Source organism: Telmatherina bonti, assembly GCF_933228915.1.
Source record: "Telmatherina bonti genome assembly, chromosome: 16".
In the NCBI taxonomy this organism is placed as follows: domain Eukaryota; kingdom Metazoa; phylum Chordata; class Actinopteri; order Atheriniformes; family Telmatherinidae; genus Telmatherina; species Telmatherina bonti.
This window is the reverse complement of record NC_136614.1, coordinates 28,262,362-28,284,947: the sequence shown is the minus strand read 5'-3', so window position 1 is coordinate 28,284,947 and position 22,586 is coordinate 28,262,362. Positions and strand designations below refer to the sequence as shown.

Here is a 22,586-nt window from a genome sequence, read left to right as displayed (position 1 = left end):
CTGAAGGAAAGAGTAAGCAACAAAACCGTCCCTACAAACATTTCTAAAATCCATTAAAATGTTACTCAATCAAAACGTGTAGTTATTCATGTTTATGAATAATGTACTTCTTCTTCTATCACTCCTACTCGTGTCGTTGCTGCACTGGTTTCTCGGTAGTGACACCTGCTGTTCAAGTTGAAGACTGCAGTAAGCAAAATGCACCTCAAATACCAGTATGACGACGGATACAGTGCTGTGCTGACGTCAGTATAAGCAACAACTACTGTGTCAAGTATAATCAACCCCTAACACAGTCACTAACACTTGAATCTGATCAGCCTTTGCATCAAATTAAGGTTTGTTTGGACCCAGAGCTGTTAGAAGACAACTGGACCCATTTGAAGGACACTGTTTCCCCCGGGTTAAATTTAACCAGAAACAATTAGACAAGATTAGACACCTTGGGGATGTCTGGCAGCTCACATCACACAAATGTGTGAAGAAGACACATCTCCCTTCGCTGCCTGTCATCTCAGCAGGCGGCAAAAATAACCAAGAGCGAAGCCAAATGTTTGCTTGTCAGACCTTGTAAGATTTTCTTAGTTAAAGGTCGCCGGGATTTATAATCACTTGACTCTGCTTCTCCCTGAAGATTCAGGCCTTTGACTTTACCTTTTATGAGCATAAACATGCACAGATGCACTTCTGCCTTTTTCTCTAAAGCTGCATAAGGCTCAACACCACAAGATTAAAATGTTATTTTGCTGTTGCGTCTCAAATATTCTGAGTTAAAAATGGCATCTGAATGTATTTATTAGTAGCGTGTCCCCCTTTTGGATGTGTTTCATGATGTTCTGTCCTGAAGGGAAATTTCAACAGAACAAAGCGACGCGAACACAGAGGTGACTTTACAGCAGCAGGTCAAAGTGATTTGGAGTTGCAAAAATCATTGAAGGCACAAAGTCATGCAGCCAGCTCCATTAATAATAAAATTAAATAAAATTCTTTAGATTATTTAAAATTTTTCTGTTTTGCCTGCACAACTTCTTGCTGTCTCTCTTGTTGTTGGAGTGAGTCATTTATACAATTTTAGCTGCATTCAGGATGAGCTAACTGTGTCTGGACCTCTTTCTTATTGCAGCAGTGACTGTGCTCATTGCCCTTTACCCCTACAATAGTTTTGGTTAAAAGCTGGCAAAGCTCTAGATTAAACACATGAACATAGTGTTTATTGTTTCTTAAAGCCCTTTTCAAGAGAGAGTTGTCGTTGTGCCTGCAAATCAGACTTTCCTTTCTCTTCTCTATAGAATTCTATTTTATTGTTTTGCAGTGTGATTTATGTCATTTCTTTCCTATTTATGCAGTGACCTTGCTCTGTTTAGAGATACCTTCTGTCAGTGCTTTGATAACAAAAAATTGCAGAGCTACAAGTTGAATCTTGCCTGCCCTCCAGTTCTCTTGAATTTGCATTAGAATGAAATCATAGGTTATTATTAACGGTGTAAACAGCAATGAAACCTCTCCATGATGTCATTGGAAAGAAAACGGTTGTTTTCAAAGGATTTAAAGAAGGAGGTCTGGTTTGCAGATTGCATCAGGGCCTGCAGACGAGATGGGGATTTTTCAGAGACCGATAATAAAGAGGCTTCAGGGTTGTACTTATGGAAGGAACGTCCTCTGTATTTACCATCTAACTGCTCGCTGTTAGACTCTGCTTACATAAGCACAACCTTTGCCAGCTCAGCAGTCAGACATGCTTTAAAAGGAATGCAGATTTATGCAAATGAGGTAGTGTGGGGGTTTGTGGTTGTGAAACCGTGGTAACAGAAGGAGAGGAATGAGGTTAAAGAGGGCCGTGGGGTCCAGGAGGACGTTCTCTACCCACAATGCCCTCTAGTCTTTGTTTACACACTGTGGTGGTTTGGGGCTTATTGTGAGGTAAAGCAAACCATCTCATAAGTCTCTTCTGCAAAGCTTGTCATGCATGTTGTAGGGTATCACACTGGTATAACCTGTTACCTAAAGAAATTGTTTTTTAAAGGTCTTATTGTCATGATGTTTTGGAAAATATCATTTTAGTCACCAAGTAAATAATTCACACAAGCATCTCATTCAAACAGATGTAGGACGCTGGAATGTTCGTGGATGGAAGCATCATCCTGACCACTGAACAATCCAGCTTCCTTCTTATGGAAATGGAAAAAAAATCTGATTGAGAGATGGTAGAAACCCATCCGTGATTATAGCTAGTTATTCATGATCTATGATGAGATGCCACGATTGCTTGATAGGTAAGGTTAAATAAAACTTGGAGATTTGGCACTGGACAAATTTGTAAAGGTACCAATGGGAAATAATTATAAATTAACAGGAGAGTCTTAAAGTACTAAACAAAAAAATAAAAGAAATTATGATAGCATATATCTGTGCCTGCTTGACCAGGTAATGGTCAGGTAATAGTAATAATCAGTGGTGGGTAATTAAGAGACCACACTGGGTGGTATGTATGTGTTGGTACCGTGTGCATCAGTGTAATTGGTATACCAGGAAATTGCGCTCTGACAAAGGTTCTGTGATTAAAATGCATTATTACATTATTTTTTCTGTAATTAATTAATTACTTAATTACAGAAAATTAATTAATTAATTACAGTAAAGTCCCACTCCTAATTATCATCTGATACTATGAAGTATGACGCCAAACAAGTTACTACACCACTTGGGGACATTTCATCCTGAACACAGAAAAGATTAGAAATAAAACCACCCAATTATCATATCTAGCAGACCTGTTTTGCTAAAGTAGCATTCGTCTCAATGAACACTCACCGGAAGTAGTTTGCAAAGATTACTGGTTTAAAACGTTTCACACCAGCAGAAGACACAATTAGTGTCATTGAAAAGGGGGGGCGCTGTGAAAAAGTTTGGGAACCACTGACCTAACATAACATTTTAAACTAATTGTTTTTGATGTCGTTTAATTTTTTAGTGATGGATAGTTTCGCTATTAAAATGTCGATGCATTTTTCTGTAATTAATGTGCATTGACCTGTTGTGGATACTGCATTTATTTTCACTGCTAAGGGATAAATTTAGTTTCAAATTCCAACTTTACCACTGAAGAGCAGCTGTAAGTCAAAATTTAGCAAGATGTTTTTCCCTGTGTTTAAAAATTCTCCAATCAGGTTAAAAAGAAATGTTCAAAAATGTTTTTGTAATTTAGTTTACAACAGCATTTTATGTATGAAACAAAAATTAAACTTAAAGACCAATGTGGAGTGTTCATGTGAATTTACAAGTGTATAATGTTATCCAATTAATTAACACATAATAATTGCAATAACTGCAGTATTGCCACAATTTCTCTAAAAATAATTCTGATGAAGAAAACTGATAATAGTGGGATCTCTACCTCTGTCATGACATTTTAAAGTGTACAAGTTGGTCATTAGAAGAGGCTCTCTCAGACTCATTGGATAGGAAAACATTGTACAAAACACAAACTAATCTTTACCTGAAACCTCTAGCGTCTCCTGGTTAAGGGAAAAGAAGGTTGATCAAAGTAGACAATAGAAAAAATTATAGAACCTCAAGTCTTTCCAAAGGCAAGCTTAAAAAAATTGCAGCACAATATTCTGTCGACAAACAATGACCCAAAGTTAATCCATCTCCAAACGTCACTAATCCTCCCTGTTTTGTCTTGTTGTGAATACCCTGCGCTGTAATTAAAAACCAAATATAAGCTCAGAGCTTTGATTTCAGTGGATTAAACCAAACCCGCTGCCTGATTGCCATTCTTCCAACCTAATCAAAAGATTAAGGACATGTGGCAGTAGCCTCACAAGTAGCCGGATCATATATATGGAACATGCTGTGGCACCACTCTATGACTGGGTTGTACTTGAGCACTGCAAGCGCCCCCATTGCCAAACTAGTTAACTTATCCACGCATTAACATACACACATGAACTTCACACATGCGCCTGCATGTTTTCAGCCTGTCGTGCAGGCCTGCAGGCGCACACAGCCCTCCACTCACTCAGCGACGGTGATGATGTCAAGTGGAGGAGACAGCAGAGATGCGCATCACTTTGTTGGGCTGGATGTGGGATCGCTTTTAAGGCCTGATTGTGGTGTGACAGTCTGCTGGAATACTTTTAAATAAACCGGGGTTTTCTCTCTCTCTCTCATGTCTCCAGAGCGATCGATTGCTGGATGTTTAAAGTGGTTCTCAATTTCCACACAGCAGATGTTAACAACCCTCAGATTCGTGAAATAGCCCCCATCTGACCTGCCCGCTGCCTAGAAGGGCTACAACGTCATGATTACACACACACACACGATGTAATTATTGTGGGTAATTAGATTAAGTCAGTAATGATTCCCTGTCAACTTGTCTTTTCTTTACTCATGTAGTCAAATTGATTTATGCTGGGTAATATGGAAGGAAATGAGGATCTGACTTGGATGTGTCAAGCTTGAAACGACTGAACAGCAATTTTGTAACTATTTAGCATCAAATTTTAAGGCAAATTAGGGATTGTCTACATATTTATCTTTTTTTTTTTTTTTTGTTTCTTTTTAAAGCTGACCTTTTGCGTATCTGTTCTTCTTTTTCACTGTGACCAGTTCAGAACTTCTTGTCCTGAACAGCATCTTAAGATCTTTTTTTTTTTTTCCGTGTCAAATCAAGAGTCGGTTGAATAGTTTAAAAACTGCCAAAAAAGCTCAAGGAGCAGATAGAGGAACGTTCTCACAGCTCAGGTATTATTTGACTCCTTAATAGAAAACTGTTTACGTGTTCAGCAGTGGCACAGGTCAAGGTCCAAGGTGTCATTGCAGCCAATCAGCTGTCTTCTTGGCTGCACAGCACCTCAAAGGGATGTGATATTCATGTGATACACATGCAAAATGTATGAAGCTTGAACTCTTGAGGTGCAAATCTTCTAGTGGTTTTGTTAAGTTAAAACCACAGCCAACATTTTGTAGTTTAAAGTAGTAGTTTTATGGTCGATGGTTAAACAGCTGATGTCCCCTGGTTAGTGTGGAAGAGCTGTTTATGTAAAACCAGCTGTCCTTTTAAACCGTAACCATGTTGACGCTCAAATGTTCACGCTGATCACTCAGCACGGGTTGCATCTCTTCAAGCAGAAAGTAAAAGATGCGCACTTTAACATTCTCATGCACATGAAGAAACATGCCTTGTTTGTCCCCGAATGTACTCACCCATGCACCCACACAGTGCGTGGGGAGGTGAAGCGCTCTCTCTCTCCTTCAGAGTGGGTGCCATGTCTTGTCAGATAAGGTTAGCTCCTTGCCAGCTGATGAGCCAGGCGAGCCTTTGAAGCCCTTCCAGGGGCCTGTGGTTTACGTGCTTGGGTTGCCAGGTTCTGCCATCCCCTTCATTAATGCAGCATGGGTGCCCACTTAAGTTGTTCCTCTCTGTCACTCTGGCCTGGCTTGCCCCGGCCTTGACCGATGGCTGCGCAGCCAAGCAGAGGAAGCATGCATTAACTGGCCAAGTGCATGCGTGCATACATGCACATAAAATGAACATGGACACCTTGCCAACTATTGATTTCTTTTCTGCTTACTAGCACTTTGCAGCGTGTTAACTGAGACATAAAACTCTTCTTACTTTGCTTTTAGAGTAAAGAACCTTTGCAGATTATACAGAAAATAAAAGCTGAAAGACTTATCTAATCATGGTTTATCAACCTTAGGTTCATACATGTTTATAAACGTGCATCTGCATTTTAGTGAATTGAAACTATCCACCGTCACTTTGCTAATGTACTGCAATTGGTACAACAGTTGACATTATCTATTAGGTTGTTATAGCCAATGAAAATCTCCCTACAGTTATTTCAGCCAAGTTGAAGCTTTGATTACAGGCTCTGCAATAAACCGTTACTATAAACTAGGGCATGTGCAGACAGTAGGGGTTAGCGAATCCTCAGCTGAACTGAAAAGCCGATGTTTGTTTCAGTTTCCCAGATGCTCCGTACGATGTAGAGTTTCATGTTGAGAGGTGAGACGAATGTGAGAGGACTCAGCATTATGGCTGAAACAAAACATCAGTACATAGATTCAGTGATTAACAAACCAATAACCTTAATGATTCAATTTAAAAACATCAAACATTTGTACTGTGACCATGTATAGTTGTTTGCGCTTTCTGTACGTAAACTACCAAATTTTCTTATTCTAATTCAGTTTTTATCTTGTTCTTTTTTAATTTAAATGTCTCATTGAACTCCAGAATGATATTAATATTAAGATATGTTTTATGTTGTGACATAAATAGAGGTGATTGTGTTGAATTAAAATGTGGTATCCTCTTTCGTTTTGTCCAATTTTACTGTTCAAGAATGAATTGTTACGCATTCAATCGATAAATATCATGGTCAAACATGTGACAACTTGGCTCCTGCTGAAGAACAGAGCTGATTAGATGACTAACTGTAACCCTCTGATAACCAGCCTATGGAACAACTCTTCTACTGTCAAGAAAAACCAGTCAGTGCAATTATAAATCTATTCTGCAGTAAAACAGAGAAGAGCAACATGTTTGATGGAGGATAACACCGTGCTGACAATACACAGATGCCACTGATCACCTTCAGCAACAAAACTTTCTAAACAATAATGTTTGCACTCAAACATACTTTTAGACTTGTTTTGAGAACACAAGGTCTAAACTTTGACTGGCGATTGGGAATGTTGTCCTGCTCTCTTACTTTTTTCTGATAGGTTCTTATGTCTGTCATTTTCCAGCCCTAATAATGGCTGATCGGGCTTAAAGTGGATCAGTGTAGCAAAAACAATAAAGAAATAAAAGGATTTTAAGTTGTAAAAAAAGAAGTACTTTACCTGTTCCTAAAGATCTTGCTAAATTACCTGAATATAAACGGGAGAAAATGGTGCCGTAAGAACGTTTCCCACCCTTACTACTACCCAGACTGCTTTCTTCTCTAAACATTACATGTTCTAGACACATAAGCAATCTCGGCATCCGATTTCACGTTGCACAGTTCAGCTGAGCATGGTCTACCTGGTGGAACAAAACACAGGCATCAACAGGAGCCAGACAGCCACTGCACACACACATACCACACTCCAGCTGATGCAATGTAATGATGTTGAGATGCCATATAGCTCAACTGGTTGTGCAGACTGTCCCATGTACAGAGGCGGAAGCTCTTAAATGCAGACTAAAGCTCTTGTTGGATGTCAGCTGCTTCTCTCTGACCCCTTTCCTGTCAAGCAACGTAGAAATAAAGGCCGATAGTGCCCAGAAAATCCTTTAATAACAAAGTTAAGCCATTGTCACTCTGTTCTCTCTTTGTTACCACAGCGCTTGTCCAGATAGGAAAATCAAGTCAATAGTTTAAAGCTGGGCAGACCTACTGTGGATGGTGGTGGCAGTTTTTAATGGAAACACTTCATTATTTTGTGGTTTTCCCCTGCTTTGCTGAACATCATCGATGTTCATGTGTATTAGCAGGACACAGTTTATTGTAGGTAGTTTTGTACTCTGTTTGCAGTTTCACAGGCTGAATGTTGCAATCATAACTCGCTGAATGAGAAATACCAGAAAAATTTGCCGGTCGGTACCCTACTGTAGATTTTAGAATTTATCAAATTATTTCATGCCATTTCGCAGCCAGACTTTGTTCTTTCGACTGCCATAAGCTTCAGGCTAGAGGCTGCGGCCTCCTTTTGTTTCTTTTTCCCTCTTTTTTTTTTCAAGCTTTTCATCCTTTCGAGTTTTCAACATAGTTCTCATTTAAATTCTACACCCCAGTATGAGCCCAGTCAGTTCCAGGCTGATATTTTGGTTGCTGGTGAGCCTGAGATGTTTTGGTTCGATAAACTGACTTTCTATAAGCACTTCATGGACTTCAGTGTACTTTGAATTGGGTGTTGGCGCAGACAAAGCAGAAAGCTGAGAGAACTTGGACTGTTTCAGTCCTTTTCTTCAACATCTTGAGGTAATTGACCCAACCTCTTCCCGCCTTGAACACACATCCACACATGCAGTGTAATCACAGATGGGGTTTAAAAATCCCCCTTTCTCCCACAAACTCTTGCACATTTTCCCTCCCTCCCACTCACACTGTCTGCTTGGACACCCGAGCAACCCACACACTCTCCCTGTCTTTCAAATGCTGTGCGTACACATGTTTTCATACAGGGCACACATCGCTTAGAGAATATCCATGTCTCAGTGCTAAAACACTGAGATGCAGCTGTGAATAGGAGATGAAAGCCAGAGCCGAGCTAGGAATAATAAAAGCGGAATGATTTCAGTGCACTGCAGGCTTCTAAACAGCCTTGGGATCTGACTCAAAAACATAAGGGGATTCCAAAGCATGGTCCTTTATAGTATAGTATTTACAAAAGCTACTTTGATGTCGCAAAGACCTTGGAGTCAACAGAGTGGAGGCAGGTTTTGTAACGTTCCACTCCTTCAGCATCAAATTAATTCCCAATGTTCACGTGTATATTCATACTGAATTGAACATTCAGACAGATTCTTTCAACTTCTCTTTACTAGCACACCTGACTCCATGCTGTCATGGCTCTTGAATTTGCCTTTAAAAGACCTTGACCTCCAATAAACTCAGTCCCACCCAGTGTCCTATACTGGGATTTGAAGCAGATGTCCAAACAGGTGTGATGTGAGAAAGACTTTGAGTAGAGATGGAAATGCAGACTTCAGATTGGGGGAGCCAGCACCTCCTCCTGCGCTTAAAAATAAAAATCTGTGTTCGTAATGTCAGTTTGACTAAATAACTTTCATTTTAAAGAGATTTTCCCTTTCATTGAAAATATAAAAATCCTGCGGATTAGTAAAAAAATACATCTGTAGAAATAAATGAGTCTTAACAATATTGTCCTTGTATGTACCGGATTACTGTTCCTTTAACCTTTCATTCATTCTGGCAAATGGCGCATAGCCATCTGAGATGAGGCTATGCACAGGTTGTGTGCAATAATCGCAAATTTCACCAGAGAGGGGCAAAAAGAGCCCCCACATCAAGGTTTGAGATTGTCGACGTGCATTTGAAAGCTCTGCTAAAAAATGTTTTGACTGTAATGCTGTGAAGTACCATTCCTGCGGAATGGGGATCTCAAACGCAGATCCTCCAGGTTCACTGTCCTGCGGGTTTTGGAGGTTTCCTTACCTCCAAGGCCAGATTATCCAATGAGCATTATGGGCACAGGCCCATGGGCCCATGCCCAATTGGGGCCCGTGTGGTGCCCGCTTAGGGCAAACACCAGCAGTTTGGACATGAAACAAAATGTGCATAAAAGCCAGATAGTTACACAACAGTGTCTAGTGTATTGCGATTGGTACCATTGGCTGAGAGATGCTAGAAATGTAGTTTCACAGTGTATCATTCACAATTTTCATAATGTTGCGGTGGGGAAGGGGGACAATGGAACACTCTGGGCCCAGGGACCTGTGCACTTTTAATCCGGCCCTGCCCACCTCAACACGCCTGAGCTGTAGTTAAGATCTCTGCTTTAAATGTTCATGCATATATTCTGCTCATGAGACATCCTGTTACGCTCCGACTCCGCAAGCTGCTAAACATGAACGCTAACCAGGCAATATTTTAAAATAACTTTAAAGGTGTTTGGAAGTGTACGCACAACTTGTTGTGGTCAACGCTGCACAGCATTATCAGCCAGGATGTAGGTAGAGTTGCATTTGGCTTTAGTCGTACATTTCAGAGATGTTGCAGAGCTTGAGGAAGTGTGGAAAAGCTAATATGTTTAATGTTTTTCCTTTTTGTTCCCCAATTTAAAACCAATCGTGATTTGTGCCCCATCACGATTAGTGTAGAAATATGTTAATTCCACTAAAGAGGCTTAATCATGCAGTATATCTGAATTGGCAATTGATTAAAATTAGACAAAAAGTGTCGATATGGGCAAACCTTAAATATTCTACACATCCTCTATATGTTATATTTTTCAGGATTCATTGTTACATCACATATAATTTTGTTGTTCAAAGTAAGACAGTATTAACAACCTCCTCTTTTATTTAGACTGTTAATTTAATTTAATTAATTAGAACTTCTTTTGCAACTTTTTAATATGTATAAATTTAGTTATAAGTTTTATTAAATTATTTTAATGTTAGGAATTTGTATAGAAATGTTTAATTTAAAAAATTCATGTATTTTTAAAAAATGTTATTGAAGTATTGTAGTAAAATACTTATAGTTAAAATAGTATTATGCAATTATGTTGAAATAGTTTTAATAATGAGGTATTCACAAATTTTATACACTAAAATATTGAATTGTTTTTCGTTTTTATTTGTTTGTTTACGGGGAGGTGGGCTTCAGCTGAAAGGACACTGAGCTATCTTGGGTAAGTGGGTCTGCTGTTGAGCAGAAGAAGCAAGATTAGCTTGTATGGACAGATGGTAATGGGATTTTTTTTTTTTTTTCTTTCCTAGGAAACAAAAGAGGGGCTGTAGAGGTCGGGACCTTTTTTTTTTTTTTTTTTTTTTTTTTTTTTTTTAAAAGGATCACTCCAAGTGTTTAGAGCTTGGCTTTCATTCTTAACTTTTGCGTTTTTCTCTCTTTCTCATCACTAAGTGAGTGTTATCCTACGGGCCACTCTCCCAAAATGCTGCGTCTTTCAAAACGTCTGAAGAGCCACAATAGATGGAGCAAGTTACACTAAGGGAATGTAGTCAAACAGAGAAAATGGAGGGAAATGGGGAGCGGGGCGGCGTTGAGGAGGGAGTGGCCGCTGGAAGTGGGTCACAGTGGCATTGATGTGATTCAGAATGACATGCCGACAGGCGGACGGACTCGGACCACCTTTTGTCCTGTACTCTAACAAAAAAGAACTAGAAATGTTGTTTAAATCAGTACTTTTGAAGGGATAAAAATACCCTGCATAAAAAAAGGATTCTCCCAGTCGTGAAGTTGTTTACTGCTGAGCTGGTCGTATTTTGCTCTTTATCTTCACCCCAACTTGTAATCTTTTTACCGTTTTTATAAGAAGGTATTGAACTTAAACAGGACCTAAAAGGATCTTCCTTTGAATTGCAACCCATAAAAGAGCAGAACTGAGTTTTGTGGGGTAATTATCTCAACTCGGCATTGCAATCCATGTATGACCTGCAGCTTCTCCTCCAGCTTCTTTAAGCAAGATGTGAAGCCAGAGGGATGCAGAGGATAAAAGAATGGAGGATTGGCAGGGGAGCCAGGGAACACTTTAATTGCCCGATCATTCTCCCTGCCACGATAGGTCTCTGGAGTCAGGCCATAAAGAGCGGGAGACGGCTGTACATCCTGGCAACTCTGCAAGTTGTCCAAATGCAATGTCTCCAAGACTCTTGAACACCTTGTGTGTCCAACCAGTCCCACCACAGATCTGTAAATATTTAAGGGCAGAGAATCAAATCAATCACTCATCTCGACTACTAGTTTGACCTAACATGCATGTGTCTGCCCTTTTGCAAGAAACAGATGGGGGGGCATATAAACGCCACTTAGAAACCTCTCCAGTGTCAAATTGAAAGATCAGAATTTAGCTTTTATTGCTTCTCTTCATTTTTATTTGAATCCATTTTCAAAGAAGCCTCTGTGTAAGGGTGTAGGTTTTCATCGTTATATGAATGTAAATAAATGTTGCTGGGACCGAAGAGGGGAAAAAAAGTGAAGAATTTTCACTGGCCCTCCTCCCCCCTCTCTTGTGGATTCATCTTCCTTTGTTGTTTGTGTGTGCTGGTGATGACTAAAGGCTGAGGAACCTTCATCCTAATCGGCTTGAGGTCTGGCTGCAGGTCAGGCCAGCAGATGAATACAGATTAGAGGGTCACAAGGCAGGGAGAGAGGATTACCAGCTCTGGCCACTCTAACCTCCTCCTGTAGCTGTCCAACTGTTGGCAGTCCCACCAGCGCTGTCTGCACTGCCTCTCCTGAAAAGTCAAAAAGGTCTAACTGGGGTTACTGCCACTGACGATTTAGTTCAAGGATCAATTTTGTGCTTATGAAATAATGCTGGATTTGTTTTATTAAAAAATAAAAACATAACAGAAAATCCACAAAATTCATTTAATTTAATCTTGTATAAAACTTTAAGCCACCCAATGTTGAAACATTGACGTGTTTTATGTTTTGTTTTTTTTTTCCTCAGCCTTTCCTCCTCATTTTTATGTTACACTCCTATTGTGAAACTAAAGACCAATTACGTGTGTTTGATTTGTGTACAGTAGTGCCCCCTGGTTGCAAAGTGCTGGTCTAGTACATTAAAGGAATATTGCATGCTTTGGAGGATTTGAGTATAAATCCACTCAAGTCAGTGTTGCCTTGCTGGAGGAACAAATTTTCTTTCCCCTACAAGGACAACTTGTCTTGTACATTTATTTTCAGCAGCATCCTTTCCCAGCCGCTTTGTTGCATCTCCCCATCACCATCTCCTTTCTCAGTCTGTCTGTGGTCTCACCTAGAAAAACAAAACAGAATAAAAGCCATGTGTGGAGCGGCGCGCACCCCCGCTCCGTTTCCTGCATGCAACTCAGCTTTTATCTCCCCGCAAATTAAACACGCCTTTTTAGATAACAGGCTGTATACCTCCTACCGAGTTGAGCCGTACCTCCACTCCCTCGCACCGCTCCTGTCCTTGGTTTGAACTCTGTAAATTTGTTTCAGGTTTGCACGGAATGCTGCTTTATCGAATCGGCAGTGGTTTGCAGAAATCTCTGTGGAATAATTGGGTGTTGAGTTACGCTGTTTGTCAAGTGTTTGGTGGCAAAACTCAAACAAGACAAATGTAAACCAAACATAAGAAAGGCCTCCAGTCAAGTATGGGAGGGAGTCAAATTCCAACACACTGCTATTCTAAGTCGGCATCTTGAGTGTTTGACCCTTGAAATCAAGTTAGAGGTGCACAACACACGGCAAACTGCTTTGAAGCTTGCAAGGATTTTGCATTTAAACAGCAACATTGGGTCATTTATTGCGAAATAGTTGATAAAGTGATAATAAAAGTAGCATTGAGTTGCAGACTTGACAACTGAAGACCATTCAGTCAGGTTTTGGGGAAATACGTTCCTTTCCTGTCGTGCATACAGTAAAAGTGAATTTATTAGAATTTTAGACATAAACATAAAGCCCTCATTTAGAGACACTCTTTCAGCTGGAAGTTTTGGGGCTTGTTGCGCAGCAACCTCTTGAGCCCTATGTGGTCCTTCTGCCTCACTGGCCCTGCCTGCCTGTTTTCTGCTTCAGGTCTTTGAAATGCTAATCACTTCTCCCCTCTTTTCTCTTCTCTGTCTCTCTTCCAGATTCCTCTTCCAACTACATCAGACAGCTGGAGACGAAAGTGCGGATATTGGAGGACGATAACAACAAGCTCCTCTCGCAGGTAAGACCGGGGCATGTACTGTACGTAGCAAGCTTGTGCGATCCCCATTTTCTGCCTGCTACAGTACTATTGCCCCACCTGACTAAACTCCTCATGTACAACTCGCCCAAAAACAGGCAGCTGTGATGATAGGATATGTTAGCCCGATTCCTCTGTGATACTTTTCACCTCACAACAGGCTGCTTGTTAGCTGAAGAACGTGTTTATCCATGTTTAATTCATAAGAAGTCAGTAATCTTCTGAAGCAAGCCGCAATGATCCCCAGAGGCGAGCCGAGGAAGCAAAGAGATGAGAAGAGGGAGGAAAAAAGAGGGGAAACACATTAAGTGACAAGTGACTGAGCAAAAGAGGTTTTATTATTGATTTATTTTGTTTTTTGTTTTGGGGGGTTTTTTTCTGCCCCGAAGTTGACCTCTCAGTGACTTCCCTAAAATTCAAAGGATGCTGGGTTGAGAGAGTGGAGGTGGGAGTGTGAGAGTCAGGAGGTGGAATTCAAGCACGGTTCACGATGAGGTCGCGTGTCAGTCTGCAGGAGTGTGTTCGTGCACACTTAGCACTAGAGAAAACTTTAACTTAGATACTCTAATTAGCTAGCAAGGGGAGGGGTGTGGGTAAAATTTTGGAACATTCATCACTTGATCATTAATGATCAGGACGGGGGGGGTTCATGTAAAGAAAACATAAAAGGTTTTATGGGAATCTGCTCATTTGAATGCGAGTCACGCTGCAGACAGTCGGCCAAGGCTGAATTTCAGTTTAAGAAGCTTTTTCACTTTGAGTCTAGTTTCTCTTCCTGCAGATTTACATGTAGGCAGAGTGTAGGCTGGAATCACTGATGTGAAATGATCCTTATAACTGTCTGCTAACAGCTACAATTAGGTGCTGCACATTGTCTCATGAGTCAAGAGATCCAGGCGTATGAAATAGAGGGTGTATCCCCTTTCAGTTTTAAGTTGTTGCACACCGGAACAAAAAAAAATAAAAAAAAAGGAGACCAACTGGTCCTTACACAGTGGAAAAACATCAATGAAATCTCAAATTAATGACAACACATGATATATAGTTACCATTAACCAAAACCAAGGACAGTGTGCATATGGAGTAGCTGGTTACGTGATTTATGTCTCAGCAGTAGCTTAAACGTTCCATCACTGAGGTGCTTATTTATCACTTATAGTCTATCTTGGAAAAAAACACATGGCTGCAGCACTGCAAGTGATGAAAATAAGTACTTAGCAGCACAAACAGCTCAGGGTGATGTTATGGGCTTGTTTATAGGTTGTGCAACAGGACACTGATTCAAGAAATATGCATGGTCGGCTAAATTTAAGTCTGTTTTTCAGACAGCTTGTGGATTCGTAGTTGAACAGCGCGGTACCACCAGAAGTCGTGTGGGCTGTGCTGTGCAGTATAGCTCACGTGTGATCATAGAAAGGAACAAAGAAGAAGAAAAAGAAGCTACAATGTTTGAAACAGGCATCTGCAGAGACCACCATCTGTTTCAATCTGTCAATGTACATTATCACAATGTTCTCCACTTTTGACACAATGTTAGATATGCTGCTAATAAAAAGGATGTCGGACCTCAGATCTAAAGTCTGAACTCTATGCTGCCCTCTAGTGCAGTGGTCCCTAACCTTTTCTATACCGCGGACCGGTTTAATGTCTGACAATATTTTCACGGCCCAATCTAAAGGTGAAGCTTATAAAAACGAAATAAAATGACAAGATCGGCATTAAAAACTGTTGTATTTTCTCTGTAGTAATAATAATGAACGTAAATCCACTGTGGTGTCATGTGCAACTTTATTAGCAGTGTCCTCGTAACGTCACACCAACAACAAAACATGACATGAGCAGCATCGTTTCTACCTGACACAATGCAACACACTCTGGTCGCTATGATAATGTTTCAACACACCTGCAAAATAAGACACAACACAAAAACAAACTTCATGATTTTGCTCGCTGTGACGTGCATACAGTGAGAAGGATGCAACAGAGAAAAACCGGTCACTTTTCAAAATAAAACATAATTTGCGTTAAAATAAAATAATGGAAATGATTTTTTCTTTCTTTGCGGCCCAGTACCAAATGACGGGCCGTGGCCCGGGGGTTGGAGATCACTGCTCTAGTGGATGCGTTGTCAAACAACCAAACATGACTCATGCAGGAGTATGTGGACATGTTTGACATGTTTATGTCTTTGTATGTTAAAAAAGCATAAATGAGGCAAAACTGAGCAGCGTACAAATACAAACGATGATGTCAAGCAAAATAGTAGAGAATAGCGGCACAAATTCAGTGACAATGTTGTACCAAAACCAATTATTTCTGGTTATCGATGCTAAAGCTAGCCCTACAAGCTAACTGAGCCATGTGGCGTACATAGTCATCCATTTTAAGTGATACTTATATGATTTTACAACATGGTAAGGACCAGACTATTCTTCATTGTGTTATTATACAGAAACCTAGGAACTGAAAGAAGCTGTGGTGTCTTGGTTGTATAATATGAAACTATCGCCAAACTGACTCACAGTCCTTGTTGACACTGTGAAGCTTTAGATTTTAGGTTTAGATAACTATGACCTTCGAAAAAGGATTTATCCTAACTCAACTTTAATGAGAGGTTTCATACCCTTCATCAGCATCATGGTTGTGTGTTTTTTTTTTTTCTCCCTAGGCTTATAACCGCTATAGCTTATCGCAAATACAGACGAAAAAGGTAACTTTCTGAATTGTTGTTGTCGTTATGTTGATTCTTCTGCTGGCCAAATGTTTGAACCTCTTTTCACCCTTTAACTGGATGGTGGTGGGACTTTTCACAGCTCTGAGCTTGATACTTTCTCTTCCAGAGAGGATGGACACAAACAGCAACACTTGAACAATTTAATGCTACTCATTTTTTTTTTTAGTAATGTTTAACAGTATAGTGTTCAATTTGAGTTGGCCTTTTTTAATAGACCAGTGGCGGGTTCGCTGGTATCAAAATACTGATATTTTGATATGCCAAGACTTCACCTGTCGTGGAATAAATGCCTAATCTTTGCCTACTTTTATCAAAGTAACGCCCATGTAGATGCATATGCAGTAAATTAACTTTAAAATTGCATTAAATAATGACAAAGTTTCAGCTGAACATTTGACTAGCTATATACTCTTTGGTACAACCCATAAAACCAGTTTATTGTAAGAAGATAACCTATTCAGACAACAAAAGCCCAGCATGAGGGCAGGTGGACACACCTCTGTTGGTAAAGCTTGCATCCTTGTCATGGCAAAGTAAATAGGAAAATGAATAACTTAAACAAAACAATTAATCATGAGAATAAAATGTTGGTATTTTAACATTATTATTCCCATTTAAAGCATATGCACACCTTGGCACCTTGCAACAACGTGACACACCTGAAGTGTGTTTCCTCTTGTGCATCACAGATTTACCTCTACAGCTCACATGCTGTCGAGCCTGTTTTCTCTGTTTAGCGGCTCTGAGAAATGTCATTTTAATTTAGATAATATCATTGTTGCTGGAGTTAGAATATAAAAATGATAGTCTTAGGAACCTTGATAGCTTTTCCTCAAGTAAGGCTCCAGAACTAAAAGTGCTGGGTACTTTTGATTTCCATGTAGTCTTACTAAACTACACTTTGACTAATCTAAAGAAGTATTTTAGTTCCTGGAAATAAGTCCATGAGAAGAAAAGATTTATGTACTTCAGCTGGAAAGGCAGATTTTAATGGAGTTCATGGCAACTCTGATAACTGTAAAGTTGATACGAATTTATATCGACTCGCCACTTTAGAGTTTCTTAAAAACTAAATCTTGATTAGTCCAAACAACAAAATCCACTTTGTGACATCAAACAACTAAAAACATATGGATTTTAAGATTTTAGAGCCAGCGGTTGGTACATTTAGTCACCTTGGGATTATATTACCAATCAGATTTCTGAGACAAACAAATCTAAAAGGAATATATTGATTTAACACTTAACACATTATTTCAACACCAAACCCTTGTAGGCTTTGTATTTCAATAGTAAAATCGTAAGTAGTTAGCTAAACAGTCTTGGTTGACATCTGTAGTGGTTATTTACATTAGAAACCCAATTGCTGTAACTTGAGTCTTCTTTCTTGCCTGTAGTGTTTTATGTAAACAGCACAATCCTGAGTGAAAAGCACCAATCTTCCCAACCAAGTAAAATCAGGTCTCATGTTAGCATCCAGAGGTGTCCAGCTCCGGTCCTCGAGGGCCAGAATCCTGCAGGTTTTCTATGTATCCCTGCTCAGACACACCTGATTCAAATTAATTAGTTGTAGAGCTTAATCAGTTGTGCACGTCATTGGCTGTTTGATCCATTTAGTGGAAGCTAGATGTGTTGGAACAGGAATACATGGGAAACCTGCAGGACAGCGGCCCTCGAGGACCGACTTTGGACACCCCTAGCATAGACTTTAGTCATGGCTGTGTCAGTTGGATAAGAACAAAAACAAAAAGGACTATATTTTCTTTCAGAGATGTTGCCTTTGTGTCCAGGCCTTTTCATACTGCTGGCATGCTATGACAATTACCAGGTGAACCCTGCTTTTTGTATATGTGCTCTTTCTTGGCTGGAAAACCTGTATCTGTCCTTGGAGCTGCACTGCACGGTGTTCTGAGAACAAGGTACCTCAGGTGAACGACTGCCACATCGTGCTTTGATGCGTAAATGACACACACTTGTTTTGGCATGTTGAGACGTCTGGTGGGCTAAATAATTTAACATATGGAGGCTACACGGGTATATCCGGGCATCCATTATGCATGGCTTACAATTGGTGTGTGAGTGTAATTGAAAAATGAATAAATGTCTGTGTGAAGTTGAGAAATATTACTCTGATGTGGACTGAAAGGGGGCACTCCAGGAGGAAAGTAGTGGAATGGAAGAAGCCTTTCAGCAGTGTATTGTTTGATTTTCCTCTTACACAACTTTCCTTTTAATGACTGAGCAGCAGGTGGAATTATTACCATGGAGCACTTGCCTCCATGAAGGCATTGCCTAACTTCCTGTATTATGTAACTAGCCTGGTAAAACGTGAGTAGCGTTGAAAGGAGACAATGGCCTCTTACTGCAGGAATTTGGACTCTCCATTCTAGCTTGACTAAGGGATTTTACTTTACCAAAGGACCTACAGAGTGAGTTAATAATGGTGGATATTGACAAGAGCCTGAACAGCACTAGCGTAACAAAAAGAAAAACAGGTGTGTACTCACATTTACACAAATATTAGCTCTTTCACTTTCCTCCCACTCATTTTCCAGCCATTACTGTCCACCCATCAAAGTGTGAGAAGCTCAAATTTTCCCTTCACGCTTGCCGTCACTTGTTAATGTTTAAGTTCTCAGTGTTACTCTGATGAAACATCATTAAAATGTGTTTGTAAGAGTTGGCTGTTGTAAGGTCCAGCTTAAATTAATGGAGGTTAATCATTTGTGGCTTATCTATATGAGAAGATTGTGATAATTAATCTTTGGACGATAATTTATAGGACCAAAGGAATTCATCAGACTTAACCTTTCTTCATTCACTGCCAAGTTTGTTAAGCTCTCAAAAGGTGCTCAGACCTGGCGCTAACATGTGTCCAGGTTATTTAGATCACAACTGAACTTTGGTAAATACAGGTTTGAATGCATTCAAGATGGATTAGAGTCACAATTAGAAATGACCGATAATGCCACATTGAGTGGGGGTTTGAAACGCTTGTGGCTGGACTCCATTTTCAGTCTGCAAACTTTATACTGGATCACACAGAGACATCCCACTTCTTTGACATGACACCACACAGGCAGTATAGTTTCCTTTAGCAACACAGAGTTTATTATCAGGAAACCTTTTGCTTGTCTGTTGTAATTCCTGCAGTGACAGTGAACAAAGCGGCTGCAAGTGCAGCACCAGAGCGCTGGATGTGTTATGTTGTCTCTGAGTTGCAGTTTAATGGTTTTCACCACAAATGCTTAAAGTCCAGAGTCCCGTATAGTTCTCTTCATCCAAACTGAGGAGGCAATAGTTGTTTTTATAGAACATATGTCCTTTATCGATATAGAATAGTAATAAATTGACAGAAAATCAAACATCATCTCAACAGTTTCGTCGTGTACCAAATTAGATTAAATTATAAAATGTTGATTTATTTAAATCTTTCACTTATTCATTTGCATGATGTGGACTTTTGTCCAGTAATCCTTTCTTGTCTTCTATGAGTTGACACTCTCCAGGTTTTGCTGAGCAATGTGCAGATTTACGATATGGGACAACAATGAATAAAATCAAAATTTCATGTCAACCTATTGCAGGTGCCTCGAATTGAACTGACTCTCTACTGTATTTCTTTGAATTATGGCTTACACGACGCACACGGCTATCCTTTCTACCCTTTTGTCATCACCCATGCCCCTCATAACTCAATAGGGAAACGATGCATGACGCCCACAGCTTCTTCCTGTCAGCACCAAGAACATTGTGATGGATGGATAAACTGAGGACCCTGAGTTTTAGCGAACTGTCCTCGGCTGTCGAGCAAACAAATGGCTTTGTTGGTCTCTGTGGTCAAGGTCGAATGAGGCTTGGATGTAAAGCTGAAGACACGCTTTGTTTAAAAAGGCTGATCCTGTAAAAACCTCTTATAGTTCTCTCATTAAGTTGATCCTATCTAGTGTTTATTTGACACTCCTGATTTGACATTTAAGGTCTCTTGATGCAGTGCCGACAGAAATGACAGATGTTGACAGAAGTCAAGACTTTAGGGCCTGAATATGGAAACCAAGTGAATATACCAAGAAGTGCCAAGGGACAAATTCAGAAAGGTTAGAGGAGCACTAGCGGGATAGGAAGGAAAGGGGACGGATGACTAAAGACAGAGAAGATGAGGGATGCTGTTTGTGCATGGAAAACGTCAGCGACTGCACACCTGAGTGCATGACACAGGAGATAATGCACAGGCACCCAACACAGCACAATGTCCACTCTATCACAGACACACACTGCGAGCTCATTGGGTTATTTATAGCCTGATTCCTCCCAGGCATCACGTGTGTTTAAACGCAGCACCTCGCGCAGAGGGAACACTCGTGCGTGACATGAGAAATGTCATAAGGAAAAGTGGCGCTGCCATGTTCCTGCCTACAGAGCGATGCAAGGCTGGTTGCTGCCCCAAGGAGGTGGTAGTCTTTGGCTGTTAATGAGGACAGAATCTTAAGAGTGCTGTGTAATGGCCCTCGATGATCACACGACGTGATATGGCTCCCAGCGCGGTGAAGTGTCATTTATGGACAGAGCTGCGTGGGCAGTGGCGTCATAATGACGAAGAGAGGGACAGGTGTTGGTGTTGGAGGAGGGCAGAAGCAGATATATTATATAATATATTGGAAAAGGGCTGGGCGATATGACTGAAATCTCATATCACGATATAGTTCATTTTATATCCACATAACGATATAAAAATGTGTAATTTTGTGTCAGTCATCACTATCAGATGTGCTTGGCAATGGCAGCAGTGATCTCCTTCCATCTGTGGGAACTATGGCTGTATGGCGTTTCCCGGGTAAATGCCTGTTGCAGTGTTTGGGTCTGGAGTTTATTATGAGCGCTTTCGCCACCACTTGACGCTGCTTTTGCGGCTTTTGCTGGTTGATTCTATTCTTTATTCTGTTTGCTTTATCCTCATTCTTGCTCAGGTGATAAAATGAGTTAGTTGTGCCAGAATCCGTTGTTGGGACTGTGAGCTAGTCGGTTGTCAATTCCACGCCGGTCTTTTTATATCCAAACCGCATCCATGCGACAGAAATTTCCCTTCTTTTATGAACAAGCTCATCGGTTTGGGTTGGCTGGTCATCTTTAAGTGAATTATTCTACTCTGAAATGCGTCTGCTACCGTCTTTCTCCACGTTTGTTAATATATTGCAGCGTGCATGCCTTAAAGCACATCTTGACGTAAAATACTGCAGTAAAACACCTTATTGCGGTGTAAACAATAGAGCCTCATATGAAATTACATTTTCCATCGTCCAAATTATAGATATTGTTATATCGCCCAGCCCTGTATTAGAAGGTATCCAACAAGATATAACATCTTATCAGTACAGTGTCGAAGTGCTTGTATGAAAATATGTCAAAATTTCCAAAAAAGTTTGTTTAATATTTTACTATATTCAGATACAAATGCAACAAAAAAACTGATCATATGTATATAATTTTTTTATCTCTATCATATACATTTGCTGTCATCTGTACTTTTTAAATCCAGTTTAAATGCAGATCTTGTACTACGTACTTCCCACTTTTTTGTTTGTACTCTGTTTCTGTAATAATTGCTAGGGTTTATTAATATTCAGTGTGGCCACTCCTTTTGCATTTTCAGGTGACATGACATTGAAGTATTAAATTTCTTTTTGTTTCCTATCCAGCAGTGTAACCCAGGTGACCTTCGAGCCCTGAGGAAGGGAATGACTCTGTACCACTCAGAGTCCCAGCTGTCGTCCCTGCCGCAGCGCCAGGAAGCAGTGCATATGGTCAGTACCCATGAGACTAGCACACACAAACTCACACTTTGCCACGTAGACAGAAGCCATAGCCATAGATCAACACTATGACGCTGCTTATACCAATGTGGTTTAGTGTGTAGACTAGTTTTAATTGCACACTGACACATACTTAATTATAGAGGGGCTCCACTGTGAAATAAAGTTTAGCTTGTTCTTATTCACTTTGCTTCTTAGTTTTCAATTATACATCCCCAGTCAACCTCACTTCATCTTACTCCTGACAGGAAGAGAACTCAATCACTCAGGAATAAAAGAGCAAGTGGGAGAGAAAGTGAAAAGGATGAAAAGAAGTAGGTCATAAGGTTGATGAAGCCAAACTTTTAAAAGAAACAAATAAGCAAGAAGAGAAAGTCAGAATCACTTTTGCGTTATCCCATGACCAGGGCCTTCAGCTTCTTTCCTTCTCCCAGGAGCTCATTTAAACTGAATCCTACTATGAAAGTAATAATCCTGTACAATCCATTTCCACCCCTGACCCTGCTTGTGTCTGGGGAAGAAAAGCTTGGTAATTGTTTTTGACTGCTCAAACCGGGACTGTACCACTGCCCAGAGGACAAATTCTTCCCAGTCTTAAAAATCAATAATATGTTTTAATCACAGGCTGAGCAGGAAAG

The 22,586-nt window shown here is 40.2% G+C and overlaps 1 protein-coding gene across 1 annotated transcript in view; it reads left to right on the top strand.

Annotated features, from left to right (window-relative positions):
- ccdc85cb (coiled-coil domain containing 85C, b) overlaps positions 1–22,586 on the top strand; it is a gene marked incomplete at its 3' end in the record, with an annotated part of 47,360 nt that overhangs the window by 17,226 nt on the left and 7,548 nt on the right. Inside the window, exons 2-4 of the mRNA XM_079255792.1 lie at positions 13,307–13,386; positions 16,073–16,114; positions 21,835–21,939. Of these exons, the coding sequence (XP_079111918.1) occupies positions 13,307–13,386; positions 16,073–16,114; positions 21,835–21,939 (227 nt within the window). The remainder of the gene's footprint in view (positions 1–13,306; positions 13,387–16,072; positions 16,115–21,834; positions 21,940–22,586) is intronic.